The following is a 21014-nucleotide window of genomic DNA, read 5'->3' on the forward strand; positions in this document are numbered from 1 at the left end:
CCCGCTGAGGTCAACATAGGTGGAAGTCCATCCAGCAATCAGACGTGGGGTTCCCTCAGACCGTCAATAGGTGATTTAGATCCAATTTTCTGAGGGATGCTGTTTTGTTTTTTTCCCCAACTTCACACGGACTCCAACAGTTATTTAGCTTAGCAGATCAAGCTTTCTTTTTCAGTTTTAATTCAACACCTCATTTTCTCCCAACAGGGATTCTTACAAGTCTCTCTTTTTAGAGTTTGCGTTGGTAAGAGGTGATAATCACTGTCTTCACAAATCCCAGGATACCTTATGTGAATTTATTGCTACTATTTAAGGTGTTGTTTCCTGCAAACAGACTTTTTGGCCACTAAATAAATAATTAGTTATCGTTTAGCACTGCAATGTTCAGTTTCTCATGTCTAATCTATTATGTGTGTGTTTGCAGTGTTTTTATCCCATGTCATAAATACATGAGCCAAAGCGATGACGCTTATCAATAGGAGCTTGAATTGTTGAGTGTATTTCTCCACCTTTGTTGGTATTAATGCTGACTCGAAGATTTCCTCATATCATTGAAACTTTTCATATTTACAGATGTTCCTTGTAATGTAATCATTACATTATGATGATTAAGTATGGATATGGTACTCGAAGGGATGTTGCCCTTAGAAACCGTCTCCTGATGAGAACTGGTGCTGTGAGTTTGATGACAGGAACTTGATTATTCTAAATTGTGTAATACAGTCACTGTCTGACTGAATGAGGGAACTGTGTGTCACATGATATGTCAGAAAGACCTGCCAGTTTTTGGAAATGCTATTGTACCTCTGACACTGAGCCTTAATGCCAGAAGCACTGCTACAAAGATTTAGTGCTACATTGAAAGGTTTTTTTTCACGTATCTCAGTCGTGCAGCTCATCAAGAGATTCATGACAGGTTTGTGCAGTGGTAGACAGTTCTGTGAATCCCACTTGGAAGATTTGTTGGAAGTAAGAGAAGTTTAGGATAAAAATATGAACATGTTCTTGCATGAGGCCCTCTGCGATAGGAAGTGGATGAGGAAAGCTCACCCTGGGAGTCTTTGCATTATTCATTGGACACAATTCTACTGATTTTGCATGTTTGCCTCAATAGATTTCTGAAATAAACAAGTGCTGCTGTTGCCAGGTGGGATTATAGGTTGTTGGGTCTCAGGGGTCCACAGCTTGAAGGGACCTACATATATTAGAAAGGACTCTCAGAATTCCTAGATACGCTTGTGCTGGGATGTCTAGACATTATGATGAAAGATATCTTTATTTTATTAAGATCTTTCCAGTCTGGCTTAACAACATGTTTTTTAATACCCCCAATAAAGTGAAGCAAAACATAAACATGCTTGGTCTTCTTTCCTCCAACAGCTTCCAGCAGTGAGGTTGGAGAGCAGTGATGCTGCGGGAGGGGGGGTCCTCAGCGCAGAGCAAGCCTGGTGAACGCGCGGTGAGCCGGGAGCGCGCGTATAGGAAGGAAGGGAAGGAAGGAGCTGAGGCAGATCAGTCGCCAGCGGAGCCCAAGACGGCGAATGAACGGAGCAGAGCGTGTGTGTCGCCCTTGACGATTTTTACAGCAGCTGAAAGCAGCGTCCGGCAGCCCGAAGCCTGCCCGAAAATGATGCTCAAACTCGTCCATCTCCTCGGGGTGCTCGTCTGCGGCAGTCAAGGTAGGAACTCGTGCGTGTGTGTGGGGAAACACTCGAGCTTGGTGACTTTGTGGACAAGTTGAGTGCATTTGCCATCTTGATCTGCAGCAGGCAGAAAGAGCTGCTGGGGATGAGAGAGGCAGAGGGGGTGAGAGAGAGAGAGAGGGAGAGAGGGGTGGATTGTTTAAGTGGACGTTGTTTTGTAGTTGAAGCACGTCTTGCAGGGGCCAGAATGCGTTCTTACTGAAAAGGGGGATTATGATGGGATCCTTTTTGAGGGTGGGTGAGCTGTTGAGACCCACACTCGGTATTTTCTTTGTTAAAAACTGTCCTCATCATCATATATTATGGTTTTATTTATTTATTTATTTTTATTTAGGAGCAGCCTTTAGGTCGCTGCGTTGTTTTGCTGTATTGATCCTATTTGCGAAGAGCTCCTGGTTTAATCGTAAAAATCGATGCTGTGTGCCAACTTAAAACTGGCATCACACGTGAAGATTTTAACCCCAAGTCCATATCCTGAGTCCTTTTTGTTCAGACCACCGCCTTTTTCTGCTCCAAGTCCACTCTGTCTTGTGGTGTACTGTAGAAACAATACTGTAGATTGAAGATTGCGCGGTGAAACATCCCTCCATGTCTGCATCCTGCGCGCAGGCTTCGCGTGAACATGTACAGAATCACGATGTGAGGTTTGTGCAGGCCGAAATGCTTCGGAAAGTTTTGCTGGATTTGGTGCCAGCAGTGACACTTCAGCGTTAATTGGGTTTCATGTGCACCTGCTTTGGAGGGGTGACGGCGGTCCCCTGTGCGCGCGCCTGTGTGTGTGTGTGTGTGTGTGTGTGTGTGTGTGTGTGTGTGTAGTTGCACGGGCAGAAATGAAGATGTTACTGATGCTGATTGGTTGAAAGCGTTTAGGTGAATTTGGGCTTTTTCCTTGTGTATGTTTCCTAAATGTGTCCTGGTCAGTGACGCGCGTCACCGCGGGCTGAGCCCGACGTCCACTAGACAAAAACACCCAACTCCTCAAGCATCACATTCACTGAAAACACACTTCTTAAAGTGCAAGAGATTTGCGTGTGCAGTGAGCTTCTCATCTTCCATTCAGTGTCAGAATAAATACATTTAAAGAAGGCAGGTTAGTTTGCATCCAGGTTGAGGCTTATCTGATGGTCTGGCTGTGAATATTCCACTTGTTAAAGAAAGCAAAGGGTCTTAAGTCTAAACAGTAAGGAGAAGCGGTTGTAGGTGGATATTTTTTGCAGTGTGGTCACACTGGCTTGCTGGCGCACAACGGCAGGTGGGGGTAGAGCGCTGCAAAGTTGTGCCAAGAGTGGAGCCATGAGCCACTGGTCGTTAAAGCATGTTGCATGCAGATATTGCTTGGCCCGAGTCCTTCAAGGTAGTGGGACTTAAGGGAATACATGAGGAGGTCTCAAAGAGTCCCCCAAGAAAAATGGAAAATGGCAGATAATGTTTTACAATTCTTGAGTGTGCTGCTCATAATATCAGTGTGAAGAGGTGTAAAAATGACTATGAATTTTAATAACTAATCCCTCTGACACTATATGTGTCATTTTAGCACATGTACAAAGGGAAGTGAACCAGTAGGGGCCTTATGTGTCTTAAACTGCACCAGATTGGAGTCCACATAAATCAGTGTGTGTTTGTTTTGATGGTTTGTGGCATGAAAACAGAAGCAAACACTCAGTATGAAGATTTGTAGCCAAACCGAGTAAGATGCCTTGGGCCACTGAGACACAGAGTTTATTATCCTCAGCGTTTTAAAAGGACTCTAGTCTATTGGCAGCTCATATTTCTACCAGTTTAATCAATAGGCTGTTAGAAAGTGCTGTTGTGACAGAGAGGAAAATGAGGAGGACGCATTCAGAGCAGCATTGCTTTGGGGAATTTCATTTATTATTACATTTAATCCAGCTGAGGTCAATCAAAGAGACATAGGCTACTGTTTGTAAGCCTCAGCCAGAACATTCGTTGCTTTGTTACTTTCCCTTTGTTGCAGTAGCATTACATCACTCTACCCATTTCCATTCTTATCATGCTTTTTGTCCTAGCAAAGTCCACACAAATTTACCTATTAGACAACGCGTACAGCCTACTGTAATGTGAATTAAAAAAAAGCTACTTCTGAGTGAAGAGGCTCATGCTGGAACAGGCTGCTCGGTTCGCAATGTAATTTGTTGGTGTGAGGCCTTGGAACAGACACTGATCCATCAGTAAAAAGGCCTAAAATTAGAATTAGACTTTACTCGCTCTCACCAATTCATGAGGCCTGCCTGGGTTTCTGATGGGAGTCAGCAAGGTCCCTGGCTCCGACATGAACTCTGCAGATATCCTCTCTTCTACCCCCCTATGGCTCCTGAAGGAAAACATTTGCTTTTGAAGTCCCAGCTCACCGTCTACCCTCCACTTGAGTATGCATCCTTGAAGGTTTATGTATTTGGCTTTTACAGATGCTTAGTACAATGAATTATATGCTTGCTTGGGTTCACCCGGGACTCGCCAATGTGATGTTAAGTGGCGTAATTAAGATATTTCTCTATATCTCTGGGGGGAAATGTCAGTGGCTCATGGTTTAAAAGATTTATGCCCCTGTGCTTAAGTGTGTCTCATTGCACTCTGAGCTCAGGCTTATGCATGTTTTAGGCTTGCTTACATCCTGCTCTGGTTTATGTACATGCTCACATGAGCGAGCATAAATGCAAGGGCACACACACACACACACACACACACACACACACACACACACACACACACACACACACACACACACACACACACACACACACACACGCACATGCACACTGTACTCGGCCTCAAAAATGAATCATCGGATGTCTTATTCACATCAGGAATTCATACAACTAGTCTGGCAGAAACTGGGTTTTTTTTGTACTCTAACAATTTCCGGCCATGCTGAAAAGTTGACACTGGAACATTGCTGCAAACAATCCTAAAGAACATGTAAATTCCTATTAAAGACCTGCAAAGCTGTTCACATAAGAAATGGCCTGTGTCTTTTTCAGGTGAAGGGAAATTGATTGCATTATTTGATTAATGGACTAGGAAGGGGGAGCACACATATAGGGAGCCAGTGTATATATGAAAATGGAATCATCCCCTCGAGGCAGCTGCATATGAGAAATCAATTTAAGGAACGACTGGAGTCAGCAGGGCTCTGAATTGTACAAAGGGCAATCTCGGCATTATGGATATGCTATTTATTTGCTTTCAAGGTTTTGATTTCTCGTGTGTACCCTTTAGCACTCAATCTGCGGACTTCAGGCTTTAGCATTAAAGGTGTTCATTGCATATAAGAGAGAAGGAGAGCGTTGTATCCCAAACACCTTGATACCTGAGAGATGCTCCGACTAGCATCTGTGGGGCAGGTTGTTGTTGTTGTTGTTGTTGTTGTCGTCATCTTTCTGAAAAATAAATGGCAGAATGTGTTTTTACATATTAACTTAATATTTTTTAAACTCCTACCTGCGTATGTTTCAGTTTCCAAACTCAACGACCAAAGAACTAAATGATGAAATAGTTGGCTGAATAGAGAATCTGGGGATCAGGGTGGTCCTGGACCAGAGACACCTCTTAAGGTGACTGTTCACAGTTTTTGCAAGGAAGTCAAGTAAATGACAACAAAACAACCACAAGACACAAAAAATGACCACAATAAAGATGACAGACACAAAAATCAACATAAGGAGACTAAAAACCTTTACAGAGACACAGAAGAACCACAGAAAAACGTGAAACAACCACTAAGACACAAAAACAACCGGAGAGAGAAAACAACTATTACAAACAATTAGCTTTAACAAATCAGTAACCAGGAGACCATTGTCTCATAATCTATTTGCATAATTTAGAAGTGTAAAGATTATCCTCAACCACAAAAAGGCTTTAAATGACCACAAAATGATGCACAATGAGACAAAACAATCACCAACAGGGAGACCAAAATCATATACAAGAGACCAAATGATCTCAAAGAGACTAAAATCAACCACCAAGAGACAGAAAATTGACGAGAACTAGCATCACGAGTTTCTTAAAAGTGATGCACTTCCTTGTAATGAGACATTTGAGGATTTTAAGTAACTTCGGCAAAAGCAGAGGTATTGAGAGGAGCGATGACATTAAAACAAAAAGCTCCAGTGGGTGAGCATTTGGCATATTTATATAAAACCTTCAGTTATTTGCGATGCGTGGAGCAAAAACAGCGGCATGTTCAATAATGCCCTCTGCCAACCTCAGTCTGTTTTCACTCAAATTACCCATTATTATCATGGAAATGACTAATGTTCTCCTCGGGGAGTCTCTCCCAAGCACAAGCCAAGAAAACGCAGAGTATGAGCTGTCGGGGTCCTGTTGCAGGAGGAGTTTGGCATCGCTCATTAAATTCTATATTCCGAATCCCAGAAAGGGAAAATTGGGCCGGATAGAGTAAGCAATAGGAACATTTATATAGAGGCAGGAAGATATTATGTTTAAAAATTCATTCAATTCAAGTGAATCTGATTGCATGTAGTTAAATTGCATTGCCAGAGATTGAATCAAAGTCTATGAAGTCGCACTGTGCCCAAATTAATAAAATGTAATTGAATCCTGTCGAGATGGAATCAAATTAGACCAGACTGATGTGATTGGAGGAGGCAGCTGCTGCATGTTGCCGTGCGCTCCTGTGGATTTGTCTGCTGTTTTACATCAGTTTGGTGCCGGCCAAGCAGAGGACCCTTTGGCTCCCGCTTTATGCGTGTCCTGCCAGTCTAAATGCCAGTCTAACTAGCAGGCTAATAGGCAGAGCTAGAATGCCAGGGTGACAACAGAATCAGTGGGCACAGGGGCTGACTGACAGATGGATGGTGGCTGCGGGGTCTTCCTCTCCGTCTCTCTCTCCTGTCGCTCACTTTATTTCAGCTCAGACTTTCACGTACATACTTCACAAGCCGCCTCTCCAAAGCGCATCCTCTCCTGGGACGCAGCGCTGTTGGTCTGGTGCTTACTTTTGGGTTTGGGCACCGGCAGGCATGATTAATTGAAGAACAGAGGGATCAGACAAATGGCAGCAGAGATTCAGAACTACTCCAGTTTGTGCTGTGTGTTTGGAGTGACCCACTTAGACCGTATTAATAACCACGCTGAAGCCTCGGGGTGTCCTTCACAGCGGGCTGATGTAAATCATATGTGAAATAGAAATGGCAGAAGAAGTTTTTCATGACATAATTCCAAAATAAATAAAATGAAATGGCAGCAGACTGTAGTGTCACAGATGGTGCGGTTGTATACTGGAAAAACACCGGTTATTGCTGTTGCCCGTTTCTCACATCTGTCTGTTTTCCAGCTGTAGTGAGCCATATTTGTAAGTTTTCAGGTTTAATATCAAATTTTAAAGTTGATGTTGCAGCATGTGTTCAAGTAGGAGGGTGAAAAGCTTCCCAGGTGTTCTGAGATATGTTCTGTTAGCTTGTATATACACAGGCATTATATAATGTTTTCCTTATTCTCATAAGTTGATTAACACTGATGATGTTAATTAGAGAAGCTGCAGGAAAACAGACAGCCATGAAAGATGTTAGGAACTGTGCTGGATCTGTTAAATAGTGGATTCTGTTCTGTGCCGAAATGAAAATGGAGTTAATTAGGCTGTTTTACGTGAAAGCAGCTCTTGGAAATTGCTGTTTTTATCTGCTTTTATCTTCGAGACATAATTTTCCAATTTGTATACTTGTTTAAATTTATTCATCATCAAGTGAAATTGGAAATGTTGTTCAGGTGGCCTTTAAAACTGGGGAAACACTGGAAAGAAAACAAGTTTCTTTACATCTTGTGTTAATCTTGACTCACTTTGCAGCACACACAGTATGCATGCTAATTTCCTTATTTATTACATGTGTGACAGACATGTGATATTTGAAAAGCAATTTTTAAGATATTTTAACATTTATGTGTACTTCTAAGTATAAGTAATTACTTTGCATATAACTACAAATAAGCTAAAGCAGGTTGTCTTATTGTGCATTCAGGCAGCTGGGAATTGGTGAAATTCCCATTTGGGAATGTCCCACTTTTTAGTCGAGATTGCTCACAAACAGGGAGCACAACAGCCCACAGAAAATGTGCTTTAATTCTGCTGCGAATATACAGAAAAGTGACAAACAACCTCGTCATCTTCCATTTCAGCCAACACGGGGATGAACTTGAGCTCAAGAGATCAATAATATGTGAGCACAACATTTCTACGTGCTTTGATGTGCTGATGTTTTTAATATTTAGGTACCTGTCTTACTTTAATCACAAACGCTGCCATGTCAAGTGACGTCAAACCGAAACGTCAGAGCTCTCGCAAGCCTCTCGATCCCTTAGCATGATATTACCAGTTCGCCACTTCTCAGAAACGTGCCTTTGTTTTTTCCAGGTTCTTTGTTTTGAAATCTATTTATAGAGGCAATAAGTTCAAGCATATTTCAGCTTTTTTTTTTTACACTGATAAGCACCTATTATTCAAAGAAAAATACATATTTTGGAAAGAAAATCCCAAGGTACGTCAGTGCAGTTTTTATTAACACAACAAAATATGAAGCGGTAATAACAATACACAGTTTGTGTATGAGGTTTGCGTAGCACAGTTCAAATAAAAGCTTTTCTGTACCAGAGTATCTTGTTAATACATATCCCTGAAATTACCAGAACAAAAACTCTCCAGGATGCCTTTGAAATAATTTAATGAGAATGTTTGTGTGATTTGTAGTTAATAAGTGAGACCCGGAAAAAACATTTGGTATAGCCCTTTAAGAATGAAACGCAAGTTGCCTGAAAGTGATGGAGAGACAAGAGCTTCCCAGAAATCGGTCAGTAACATTGGGACAGACTGTGAATTGTTTGAGGCTGCACAGCAGACACACAGAAAATATAGCCTCTGATTAAATTTCCCATGGAAGAGGACTGAAGTAAGAGAAACAGCAGGTGGAGGGGTACCTACACAATGACAGATACAATTTGGACTCGGAAAGCAGTGAGACAGACAATGACGGTTGACAGGAAGGGGCGATTGCACGACAGATTAACGGGCAGCTGAATGTGCTAACGTAGAAAGAGCTATGATGTTCCTTGGCTGTCAAGAACAATATTTTTCTGCTCCTTCCTGCTGGATGTGGGCCCGTGTGCCGACGGAGCATTAGTTAGCTGGAGCCCACACAGGCTGCTGAATGTGGTTCATCACAGTGATTGAGAAAGAGGCTCATGCTAATAGTAGCTGTGCAGGCTAACAGACACTAATGAGAGGGTGGTGCGTGCCCATGCACACACCTGCCAGTGTGATGAGACGAGCCAGGCTTCTATTACTGCAAGAAACCCTGTGTGTGTGTGTGTGTGTGTGTGTGTGTGTGTGTGTGTGTGTGTGTGTGTGTGTGTGTGTGTGTGTGTGTGTGTGTGTGTGTGTGCGCTTGTGAAATTGTGACACTTGCTTTTGAATCTGGACACTCATTTGTTACAGATTTGAAATATGTTTTCAGCACAGAGTTTAAAAACAAAAACAACAAAAAGCTGGCAATGAATGAGATCTAATCTTGTTTATTTGCTCTTTATCCAGATAGCTCCTTTTATAAATCACTGTTTTGCCAAATCAGTCGAAGTTTTGGAGAAGCCAGGACATTTTTAGTACATTTTTTATTTTAATTTCTAATTAATTGAGTTCGTTTTGGATTAACACATTTATATCTCTCGAGATAATGTCTTTGGATGTGGTGCTGACACTCTCCTCCTCAGCAGATGGAGTTTGATCTGTTGTCATGGAGTTTTAGACACGCTCAGCACTTCATATCTGTGTTTATATAAAAATGTAGTCTGAAAGTTCCCCCTTGAAACCATTACAAGCTCCCTTTAGTAGCTGGTTTGTAGACTGCAATCATTTAACAAGATCCTCCTCAGCAGGTGGAATTTGCCTTGTTATCATGGAATTCAAGATTTTCAATTGCAATTCTTGCATTTTTCTCCACATGAGTTTTAAAGTGTTTCATGAAGATTAGTGCTGCAAAGATTTCTGTCGCCGTTAAGGGTTATGTGATCTTTATTGCTTTCCATGCATCCTTAAAGAGTCTTTTTAATAGCGGACAAAGTGCAGGGGATGACTTAAGAAGAGAGAGAGAGAGAGAGAGAGAGCCTGCACGGCTCGCTCGAGGTCGAAGATGATGTTACATGGTCAGCATCTTAGACCTCGAGGCCACCAGAACAAACCTGTTTAAAGCTCAGTTAATAAGCTAACAGAAATCAATACATTAAATCATCTCTCAACCGAAGCGAAGATGGAAAAAAAAAAATCCAAGTGAAAACAATCTTGTGATAGAAAACTAAGCGCTGTGAGCCAGGCTCTCTGATGGCTGGCATCATCTGCTGTGTTCTCTTTTCTCTGCTGGCCTTGGAGTTTTCCTTTGGGCTTACAGTATTACATTATCTTCTGCTGTATTGTGTTGTATTGTATCCATTCATCCATCCATCCTTTCAGTCGCTGCACCCTCGCCTTGTCGTTCCTGCTGGTTAATTAAGCCAAATTGTGATTGATGGATTCTCCGGTGAATAGCGTGCCGTCCCGTCGCTGACCCGCCCGAGCAGATCAGCCCAGCTGCCAATCACATCTCGCAATACCGAATGGTTTTTGTAAACGGCGACTGTGACACTCTGTGCCACTGAGGCCGCATCCTGCTTTAACCCACTGATACCGCGCAGCATTAACGTGACCTCAGGTTGTTCAGCTCCCTTGGTTCTGCTAGGAAATAATGCCTCTTGGAAAAAAGGAATTAGTCCCCTCAGATTTCTAGTCTGATGGCTGGCATCCTTGTTTATGGGAGGCAGTGTTTGATGAGGACTAGACGAGAGAAAGACTAATGCCGAGAGGAGGTGGAGAGACACTTGAGATGTGGTTGCGATGCAGCAGAGTAGCTTGCAGTCAGGCCAAACAGTCCCGCTCTTCTGATTGCCTCTCCACGCCAGACAATCTTCAAACAGAATCTCTTAATGCAGTGTGGGCCAGCATATTTTTGTTTCCATCTCTTCTCGTTTGACTCTTTCTTTTCTCGCTTTCATTTCTTCCTCTTTTAATGTGCTCGCTCTGTTTTGGGGGTCCTCCCACACTAGTCTCATCACCAGCGTCTGCAGGGGGGAGATATCCCGTTCTCCCCTACGTGGGAAGCTTTTCAAGCAGCATCAATGCTTAATGTTATTTGCTCTGAAGTCTAATGAAGTTTGTTGTTCTGCTGCACAATATATTTATTAACACCTATGGATTTGATGTAACCTCTGAACAGCAGTGGTCAGGAATTTTCAAATTGAGCTGTTTCAGTGTTGTTCTGTCGAGCGTGTTATTATCTCTCAAAGTTATAATGATTGTCTTGCAAGCACTCATAAGGCACAGCAGGCGATCTGTAGGCGTGTTTTTAATTACGCTGTATATCTGCACAGCATCTCATCACTCCTTGTTGGCCTGTTCCCAATGCGGGCACTCCGGGGTTGTTGTCTTCCCACCCACCATCTGAAGAGTTCCCAAGGACGTGTGCCTCCCTGGGAATACACAAAAGGATTGCTCAGTAATTAAAGAGCCTTTCTTATCTTTACTTAGATCGGACGGCGTGTTTACTGACGTGCCGCCTCTCTGGGTGAAAAAACTTTCCTCACGTGTCAGTCTCAGCCTTCCTTCGCCTTTGAAATCAGTCGATCCCACATGACGGACTCAGCAGAGGATATTTTCGGACAGACTTCACTGTCCTACCTTCTGAACCTCATCTTCTCTGTCCTGTTTTTGAACAGAAAGGCTCCACTGATACTTTTCTCACAGACTGAGGAAACCTGCAAATAGCTGCTGTTTTGCATTAATCGGAGCACATTCGTTTTGTTTGTGCATCTTGAAAGGTAGAACAAGATAAACAGGGAAGCAGGGAAAGGCAGTCGAGGAAGATGTGCGGGAAGGGTGCCAGTATTGGCCTCCTTTCATGTGGATGTATACGCTCCAGGGTGTGAGTCTTAAGAGAGCCTTGTGATCTGGTTCATTCACACATGCCTTTGTAGGCAGGTTCTTGTTGATAGAGCCTGATTGAAATGAGCATCATGGTGACCAAAACACGATCAAAGCATCCAGGGAAACAAAACTCTTGCCCACAGTGAAAGTTTGGCATATTTTGTCTTGTTCGACTAATTCACAGAGTGGAAGACGTGTTTTAAAGTTGTGTGTTCATCCAATTTTGCCAAACCGTTCCCTGCAGGTTGCTCGTCATGAAATTCTACCCCTGCTGTCTTGTTAGCTTGAAATTCCTGTTGTTGTGGTCATACAGGACTTAGTAACAGAACCAGATTAGATTTCTCAGAGCATACCATGTTGTAGGAACTGTGTACTTCAGCTTCCAGAAGCCAGTATATTGCTCCGAGAAGCGAGATTACTTTTATTTCACGCTGCTTTTCATCCATCCTGTAAAGTCTAGAGTGGGCGACCGCAGAAATGATAGATCGTCTCGGCACTTGAGGCCAAAGCTGCGGCCGCAGACGTGGAGAAACATTGCAATGCGGCTCCTCAGTCAATAAGCAACAAGAAGCTTTGCTGGAAGCTGCGAAGGGGAATGCAGCACCGGCTGTGGCAGCTCCCTCCCCAAGGAGGCGGCCTGAGCCACAAATTAATAGAGCGCTCCCACATGATCGGGGAGTTTCATTTGGAACCGTCACGCTACATAAAGCCGCACAGAAATGAGGAGTTCACCGAGGTCCCCCTCCGCTTCCCCCAGAGTCCCCAAATAACCTGTGTGATTGTAACACTCGGCCCACTGCTTCCACACCTTTGCGCCTCCCTCGTTCAAAACTCTAAGCCTTCCTCATGCTCATCCCGGTTCAATTACCACAACGTGTTGTCTCCTTCCCCCCCCCTTTTCAAAGTGTGTCAGAGCTCCTTATTGTGTTGTGCCTTTGTTTTCATGCTTGATCATTGATTACACAATAGTAATGAAGTTTCAGCCCTGTTATTTCACATTTTCAATGTTAAAAGTTCCCCAAAAGAGTCCAAAGATAAAAACGCAGAATTTCTGCGTATGAGTTCATCTCTCTGTCCTCATTCATTGGCCTATAAAAAAATTTTTTTCTCTCTCATTCACTCATTTGACAACAGCGTGAAATTCTTAGTGACAAACGTGGAGAGTGGTGGGGCCCCAGGGCCCGCTTTACTCTTATCATTATCTTTGCAACGCCCGAGATTAGACACAGCGAACCAACTCGCTCACAGCGGCACGCCTCAGAGCGAGGATTAACACAATGACTAATCACTCAACTCACTGGACACAAAACATACAGTTCTGATTCAGACTCGGTCACAAAGTCTGCATAATTAAAAACTGCATGGCGCAGAATATTTGCTTGTGGCACAACACAGTATACAAATACATATATCGAGAGAATAACCCGATCTTCTTTTGTCTGAGTTAAACAATCTGCACAATACAAGTTTTAGAAAATATTCAAATCCGAGTATTGAAATATTTTTTTTAATGCTCGATGTATTTTAAGGTCTTCAGAAGCCATTTGAATGATGTGTAATCATTGTAGGAATCTAATCCAGAGCTGGAAGTTGAGTTAAAAGACAGTTCAAATCAGCACGAGTAGGTGTACACCTCCATACTCTGGATAATGTACTGCTAATGTGTCAAATACTATACGTTTGGTAGGCTACGCTACTTATGAAGGTTAAAGCTTCCCTCTGCTGCACGCACATCACGATGCCGTGCTTCCTACACGCATCAGGAGCCGCCCCTGAACTTTCTGATCCCCCCTCGTATTGAATGGACATTAATGGACCTCCCAGGATGAAGTCCACTGAGTCTTCCTTTAGCTCCATCATGAACGGCGTAAAAATCTGCCGAGAAATGTGTTTGCTCCCCGCCGGATGAATTCAAATAACGTTGATGATTCCCTCACTTTTCTTCAAGCCTTTAATTCATCAAAATACTTTCAAAACTCGTGACATTCCCATCTGCCTCAGCTGTGGTCTGTGTTCAGTACTGATTAGCAGACGTGAGCATGCCAGCACACCAAACTATGATGGAGAACAGGGCAAACATTCCTGCTGCTAATGTCAGCACTGTGACATTAACGCTCACAGAGCTGCTAGCACTGCTGTACACACTCCCTGACTAGTTCAATGAGAAATACGTTTTTATCCATCACTGCTTTCTTTAGTGGAATGTAGTCTCATAAAAGTGACAATAGAAGAGGAATCGATTGAGTTTATTCTCTGTGGATAAGTTACTTATAATGAATTCTTCCCACTGTGATTCTTGAACGATGGTGGACAGCAAATCAACACAGAGCAGCTTTCTCTTTGATTTGAAGTACTTGACGTAAATTTAAAAAAAAACAACAACAACAACCTGATTTCTGGTGTTGATGTTTTAGTTTGCTGAAAAATGTTTCTGCCTTTAGTCCAATGTTCTGGAAAGATCTGCCCATTCAGAGCTCCCCGATTATCTGCGAGAATACAAAACTTTGACTCCAAAACAGAACAGGACTTCGATTGAAAATATTCTTTCATTGCCAAGAGCCTTCTTGATATGATTGAAACGACTTAAAGTGGATCAATTCAACTATTTTACTGTTTTTATTAAGTATAAACAGTAATGACGTGACTGCAGACTTCAAAGTTCTCTGTAGCCAAGGTCAGGGATTTCATTCATCTCTTACTGCACTTTTTATGAAAATAGTTCATGAAAATGTGTAAACTCCAACTTGGTAAGACTTGCAGTCTTACCAAGTTTGCCTTGCTCTGTTTGCCAGATACACAGTACAGTGTAACAATTTTCAGCACACTGCAAACCGGCGCTATTGATCTGTTGTCTCAGAGCGAAGCAAACAATTGAGCTTTTCTCTTTCACTTTGGTCCTCCTCCATCCAAGAATGAGTATGTGTTAGCTTTATGAATACTGATCGCCGCTCTCTGCTCCCTCCACCCGAGCTGCTTACAGAAGAATCGCAAGAATACGAAGAAAAAAAAACAAAAAAACGTTTTCAAGGTGATTTTTAGTCAAGTCGAAATGGAGTCACGACGAGAAGAAAAATGTTTGATGTAAAACAAACAAAAAAATGAATTCAGGACTTTAAAATGTGATGGTGTTACGACTGGATGATTGACATGTCACCTGCAGACAGACGACTCATACCAAAGGTACAAGGAGGTATCACTGTTCTCAAACACAGGGCACCCTTTCCGAACTGTTACCTAACCACAAACACCAGTCCCCCGAGTGTCACTGCTCCCCTTCTTGGTAGGTGTGTGTCACTTCTACTCTGGCCTGCTTTTAGCTCAGTGCTTACATAACTGTTCGCTTGTATAACCTGAGAAAACAGGAAACAGAAAGACGTAGCTGCTACAGTACCCAACGGTGTGCCGCGCCTCCCAAACTAAACCCATTTGTTCTGTGGAGAGAGGCAGCACACTCCGGGTTTGTGAGGTGTAGGCTGTGATGAAGCGCGTGGAGCTCGGTATGACTCATAGCCCGGGCGGTGGCGGACGCTGTGTCACTCCAAGGTTGTTTAATGGGATCCTTTTGCCTGTTATAGATTTGGACGACGTGACTCCGAGGCCTCAGTACCTGAGAGCTGCACCTCTGCGACAGCACTCCTTTGTGTGTGTGTGTGTGTGTGTGTGTGTGTGTGTGTGTGTGTGTGTGTGTGTGTGTGTGTGTGTGTGTGTGTGTGTGTGCGTGCGCGCGCAGAGCTGATCCGAAGCTCACAGGTCATCCTGCCGCCGTACGAGTGTAAATCAAACGTGATTCTTGCAAAGAGCTGCTAGAGTGGAAAATGAGTTATAAGAGGGAGGGATTGCGGCTGTGTGTATTTGTTTGTGTGCGTATTTATTTCAGGATTTTGCTTACGCTTTGATTTTCCCCGTTTTGGGTTTTTCCCCTTTCTCGCTCGAGGCTCGTAGCGTTGAGTGAAGATGCAGTGCCCACATCTGCCTGCATCAGCAAAACTGTATGCAAAACAACATGCACACGGGCATGCAGGCAGAGTCTTACACACACACACACACACACACACACACACACACACACACACACACACACACACACACACACACACACACACACACACACACACACACACACACAGACACACACACACACACACACACACACACATTTAAGATTTCCTTGAATTCCTGCGTCTCCTCTGACGCCCACACCTGACTGCAAATCTTAAGACAATTGCAAAAGTTTTAATTTAATGTTCAGCCATGTGACGAATGTCCTAGAGACGACAAGAAAATCAGATAACCAGAGGAAGAAGTTCCAGCGTTGAATCAAAATCAAGACCTCCCAGCTAGCTGGCGATTATACTCCAATCATAATCTCTTGGCGGGATTCCTCCTTCAGTAAGTGATCATGAGAAAGCCCGATAGTCCATCAGCAGCTCGGAGGGAGGGAGATACACTCAGCGTGCCCGCGCTCAACATGCTCAGCCATCTGCGGTGTCTTCCTGGCTGCACTGAGCTGCAGAGCTCCTGCAGTTTTTGGGAGAAATTGTTGAACGCGGTGAGGAATATGAATTGGAAATGAGCGCCAAGTGAGGTCAACAGTGCAACACTCACTGCTGAGTTTAAAGTGAAACATAAAAGTGTGAACTATCATCAGCGCGTGTTGTACTGCTCATCTTTGCAATGTAAACCAAGACTCAGTGAAATGATGTTACAATCCCAAAGTAATCTTGTCTGTGCGAGTCGATATGCTGATCAGCAGGCCGCATTCACTCGGTTTGAACGTTTGCGGCGGGAGCCACGGCTCAGCGTGGACTTTTACGAAACAGCTTGACATTTCAGCAGCAGCAGAAATCAGATGCTCTCACCTCCGCAGGAGCTGCGCTGCAAGTCGTTTTAGATTTCACTCTCACCTCATTTCTGACACCTGTCTTGTAATACTATTTCACCCGCCGCTGTTTGTCGAAGAAACAGTCCACATGCCATGATATTGAACTTTCACCTCCCGATGCTCGAATCAAACTCTGTTCAGCTCGCGAGGAAATCCATCAAACTTAAAGTGTGTGTGACAGGCCTGTAAAGTGTGAAGACTGTTGTGATTGTTGGAGACCTCTCTGTTCTGCCTTCATCTAACAGCAGTTCATGTGCTTTGACCACAAGAACTGACTGTTGTTCTGTGTGTTCCTGGTCAAACATTGTGTATTTGCTCATTTTAAACAGGTGACAGTCATGCGAAATGGTCCAGTGTCTCAGTGTGAGAGAACAGAGTGGCCTTTGTTTGCTTGTGTAGGGCCAGTGATGCTATCGCTGCTAATCTACTGACTGGGTTATTGTGCCGGGGGCTGCCAGAAGCGACGACACTGCAGCATATGAGTCTCAGTGGGAGCCAGTTAGAGAGATCATGGTGCATATGTGCATACTGTGTGTAAGATAACGCTTTGTATGGAGGCCCTCCAGTCAACATGATCCTGGCTCTACGAGCACCAGCGGCTGTAGGGCTGCAACCAACAAGGATTTCATTCATGAATTAATGTGGTCATGATTAATTGATATTTTGTTGAGTACAAACTGTCATAACATTGAAAAATAGGTCTTTTAAATACCAAATAAAAATGAATGATACTTTTGTTGACACTGTTTTTCTGTTCTGAGCAAATGCTCATTTGCACAATTGGCTGTCCAACCTTCTTTGTGGAGGAAAACACTAAGCGATTATTCTGTCTTGGAGCTAGCTGTGGTTGGCCTGGATGCTCGTCAGCTAATCAGAAGATCGACAAAACGGCCTTTTCTTGAGGAGATGAACTACTATATTGATACTTATAACCACGAAAAGAACCAAATAAACCACTGTCAAAATTGTGTAAAAGACGGGACCAGTCTATTATGAATCTCATTCTAAGGAACATACAATTAGTTGATCATTTGATTTGGTGATTTACCAAATGATTAAATTATTCAGGTAAATATGCGGAACATTAAGTAGTTTCATCGTCTTTATTTTGAAGAAGTTCTGTTTTCATTGTTTTTTTATAATACATTGATTATCTTTAGGTTTTGGACTGTTGGTCGAACAAGCAATCTGAAGTTGTTACCTTTTGGTTTGAGGGAATTGCATTTTAATTGACTGACATATTTATTGACTACTTGAGAAATGCAGACGAACCAATAAGAAAAAAAAAAAAAATCATGATTGATGAATGTATCCTCCCTGGTACCATCCTGGCACTGAATTACAGCACATGTCAGGAGGTGTGTGTGTTTACAGGTTTCTTCATGCATCCAGTCTGCTGCCTGTCATCCACACGTTGGGAACGGCGCAGTCCACCTCGTGTTCATTTCCTCATTCAGTCATGTAAGGAAGATGTAAACAGTAAATGTGGCCGGTGAGGAAAATCAATGGCGGGGGTGGAAGTGTCGAGCAGTGAGATGCATTAATGAGTTCTCTGCTCATCACTGAAATCATTTTGCAGTTGCATCATCTCAGCATCACTCATCTCCATTGTTCAAATTCCTGTTGAAGGTCATTATCGTCCTCTTTGCATTTTTATTGCCTCATCACACAAATTGAAATAAAACTGGGGGCATTCTTTGCATGTATGTGAACTATATAAAATCTACAACTGTACTATAACATTATATGACAGAATAAACAGCCTAATTGTGCTGGCTTTATGTGGCGGCGGGTGTATGTGTCCTTCAGGCCCCTTAAATTGGTTGTACAGTATTTTAATGTGTATTCAAGGCATGAGACTGATGGCTCTATTTGAGATTGTGTGTTTGTGGCAGTGTGCGTGTGTGTATACATGCTCGTGCACGTGCATAGACCCGTGTGAACAAGTGATTTATGGGCTGTTTTTAATCAGGCGGTAGAAAATGTTATTAGACAGCCTTCTCGCGCTCCCTCTGCCTGCAAATGAGCCGGCCCCCAGTGCACCCTGGGATAGCCTCCTGTAATTAGTTCTGGGAACTCACCTGTTACTGAGCGAGATGGAGAGAGAGAGCGAGGGAGGGACGCGAAGAGAGGATGGAGTGAAAGGGTAACAAGCAGACAGATAAGCAAGCAGAGAGGAGAAAGGTAGGGGGAGAAGGTGAGGGAGGTCGGGAGGGGGCGGGGTGGGGGGTGGGGGTGGGGTGAAATAAGCACCAGCGAGAATGAGGAGGGGGTTCGAAGATGTTGAGATACTCGGGGAAAAGAATTTGACCTGAACACCTCTACAGCTCTTGGTTTGTTAGTCTTCTAACAAGCTTGCCGGTGTCGACCTGACTTTTGCAGCATATATTAGGGTTGAATAATGCCGAAAAAAAACAAAACCAAAATGTCTTTTTTGATTTTATGACTGAAGGATTTGTGTGGAAATGCACAGCCACAGTATTGTTCTTCTATTGTTTATTGGCAATAATTCCCCACCAGAATTTGTCCATTTTTAGTTGCATGTTATACTCAATTTCTGTCATAGTTTTGTGCAGATAGAGAAATATTATATATTGCAAATTAATATTTTTGAGTCGATTGTCATTTTTAACAAGAATAATGTCGCAAAGTAGGGTGGGTTTTCCTTCAAAAGAGATATCGGTGGGTAGAGACTAACATTTTCACTTTCTTTTGAACTTTTCAAAAATACATATTTTCCAGTTGCTTGAAGTAAGCTGCCAAAGTCATCATGTGACCTGCCTCCTCTCTGGCGCATCACTGAGTCCTGATGAACTGACTGCAGCTGGCCACAGGCTCTCCTCCAGCGAGGCCTGCCTTGACAGCCAATCTCTTCAGCAGCCTGTCACTCCCAGCCACACACAAACTCAGACACCCACATGAGCACATACATAGAAATATAAGAAGTGAAACAACTTAAATCTACGCCGACACAGATACTGTTCAAACACACACACACACACACACACACACACACACACACACACACACACACACACACACACACACACACACACACACACACACACACACACACACACACACACACACACACATACACACTGCACTTCCTCGATGCTCCTGACAGGCCAGTAAAAACATAATGAAATATTCAGTAAGTCTCACTGTGGTTTGGGTTCTACCTGTCTCAGCTTTTCTCGTTGCATCTTGTGTGTTTGTTTGCATGAGAGAGGAAGAGATAGTGCCTGTTGGCATCTGCCTCGTTCCTCCTCACGGATATATTCAGCAGGAATATCTGTGTGTGTGCGTTGGATTGTGCATTTGTGTTTGTACCTGCTTGCAGTATCTCTCAATTCTTGCTGTCATAGTTGTGTGTAATTGGGTCTGAGCCAGCCGAACCTTTTGTCTGAGTGTTGCCTTGCTCAACTACTGTATGTTGTTCTTGTGAAGGAACGTAAGCAAGGAGACAAACTTGGTGCCAGACTTTCAGCGTTGCTATTTCCAGCCCACGAAGCATATAGCAAGTAGCATCCTCTCGCATCAAAAGGATGTTATGGATGTCAGTGAACGTTTTCTCACTCGATATGAAAGAGATATCATGATTACAGCTGTTTGCTCAGCGTTACTCCGACTGTTGACAGACTTATATACTTTGAGATTTCTTTAGAGTTTCGAGAAAATCACAACAAATTACCTTTCCTCAGCCGACTCAGGTGACTGCAGCTTTTTTGTTTTCTGTTAATCAATAGAAATATACTTGTGAAACACACAGCTTTTCAGATCTAGTAGAAGACACACAGTGCAGCTGAGTAAGCCTCTGCTGTCCCACTAGGTTCTGTTTTCAGACCTCTCATCTTCTGCTCATCCACACTAGCTGGTCTAAAAAGTCCACTCAATCATGAGGCTATTGATGTTGGAGGGTACAGTTTCAAATGATTTCCTTGTAGTTTTGAACCGAAGATTGTTCTTTGATTGCAGTTAAACTTTTGACAGGCTGAAGGTGTTATCTGCTCGTCCTTCCTGCGGTTAGAAAAATTACACCTCTCTAACCTTCGGCTGTCTTCGCGGGAGGTCTTTTGCTCGGCAATATGCACATGATGACTCCTTTGCGGTTGTGTTTACTCCACTTGACTTTAAAATGTTCTCTCTATCTGACTCAGACGGACACCGTTTTGTGATTAACCGACCTTACTACCGTTGTAGCATGTCTGTGAAAATAATGAACCCACTTCACTGGTGTTGAGGGGAGAAAATACAGAAAGGGGCTCATTGAATGACTGCAGTAATAATCCTGAATAGACTAGCAAAATGGACATGTATATATATGACAGAGGTGCATTATTAATGTATGAAAATCTGCCATACTATGACAATCATACTCTAATGAAGCACTTTAACTTATAATAATCTTTACATAATTTATGCTTTAGAAATAAAGAGAAAA

General features: G+C 43.0%; 1 protein-coding gene across 2 annotated transcripts in view; it reads left to right on the forward strand.

Moving 5' to 3' along the window:
- The first annotated feature begins 1393 nt into the window (after positions 1-1393).
- LOC138628660 (neural cell adhesion molecule 2-like) overlaps positions 1394-21014 on the forward strand; it is a 230787-nt gene continuing 211166 nt past the window's right edge. For both annotated transcript variants that reach the window (XM_069711823.1, XM_069711824.1), the window contains exon 1: positions 1394-1679. In XM_069711823.1, the coding sequence (XP_069567924.1) occupies positions 1409-1679 (271 nt within the window). In that variant the 5' untranslated portion in view covers positions 1394-1408. The remainder of the gene's footprint in view (positions 1680-21014) is intronic.

The sequence above is a fragment of the Brachyistius frenatus genome, unplaced genomic scaffold, assembly GCF_029030835.1.
Source record: "Brachyistius frenatus isolate BFR_SWC_R1_liver_20210118 unplaced genomic scaffold, ASM2903083v1 Contig_103, whole genome shotgun sequence".
In the NCBI taxonomy this organism is placed as follows: domain Eukaryota; kingdom Metazoa; phylum Chordata; class Actinopteri; family Embiotocidae; genus Brachyistius; species Brachyistius frenatus.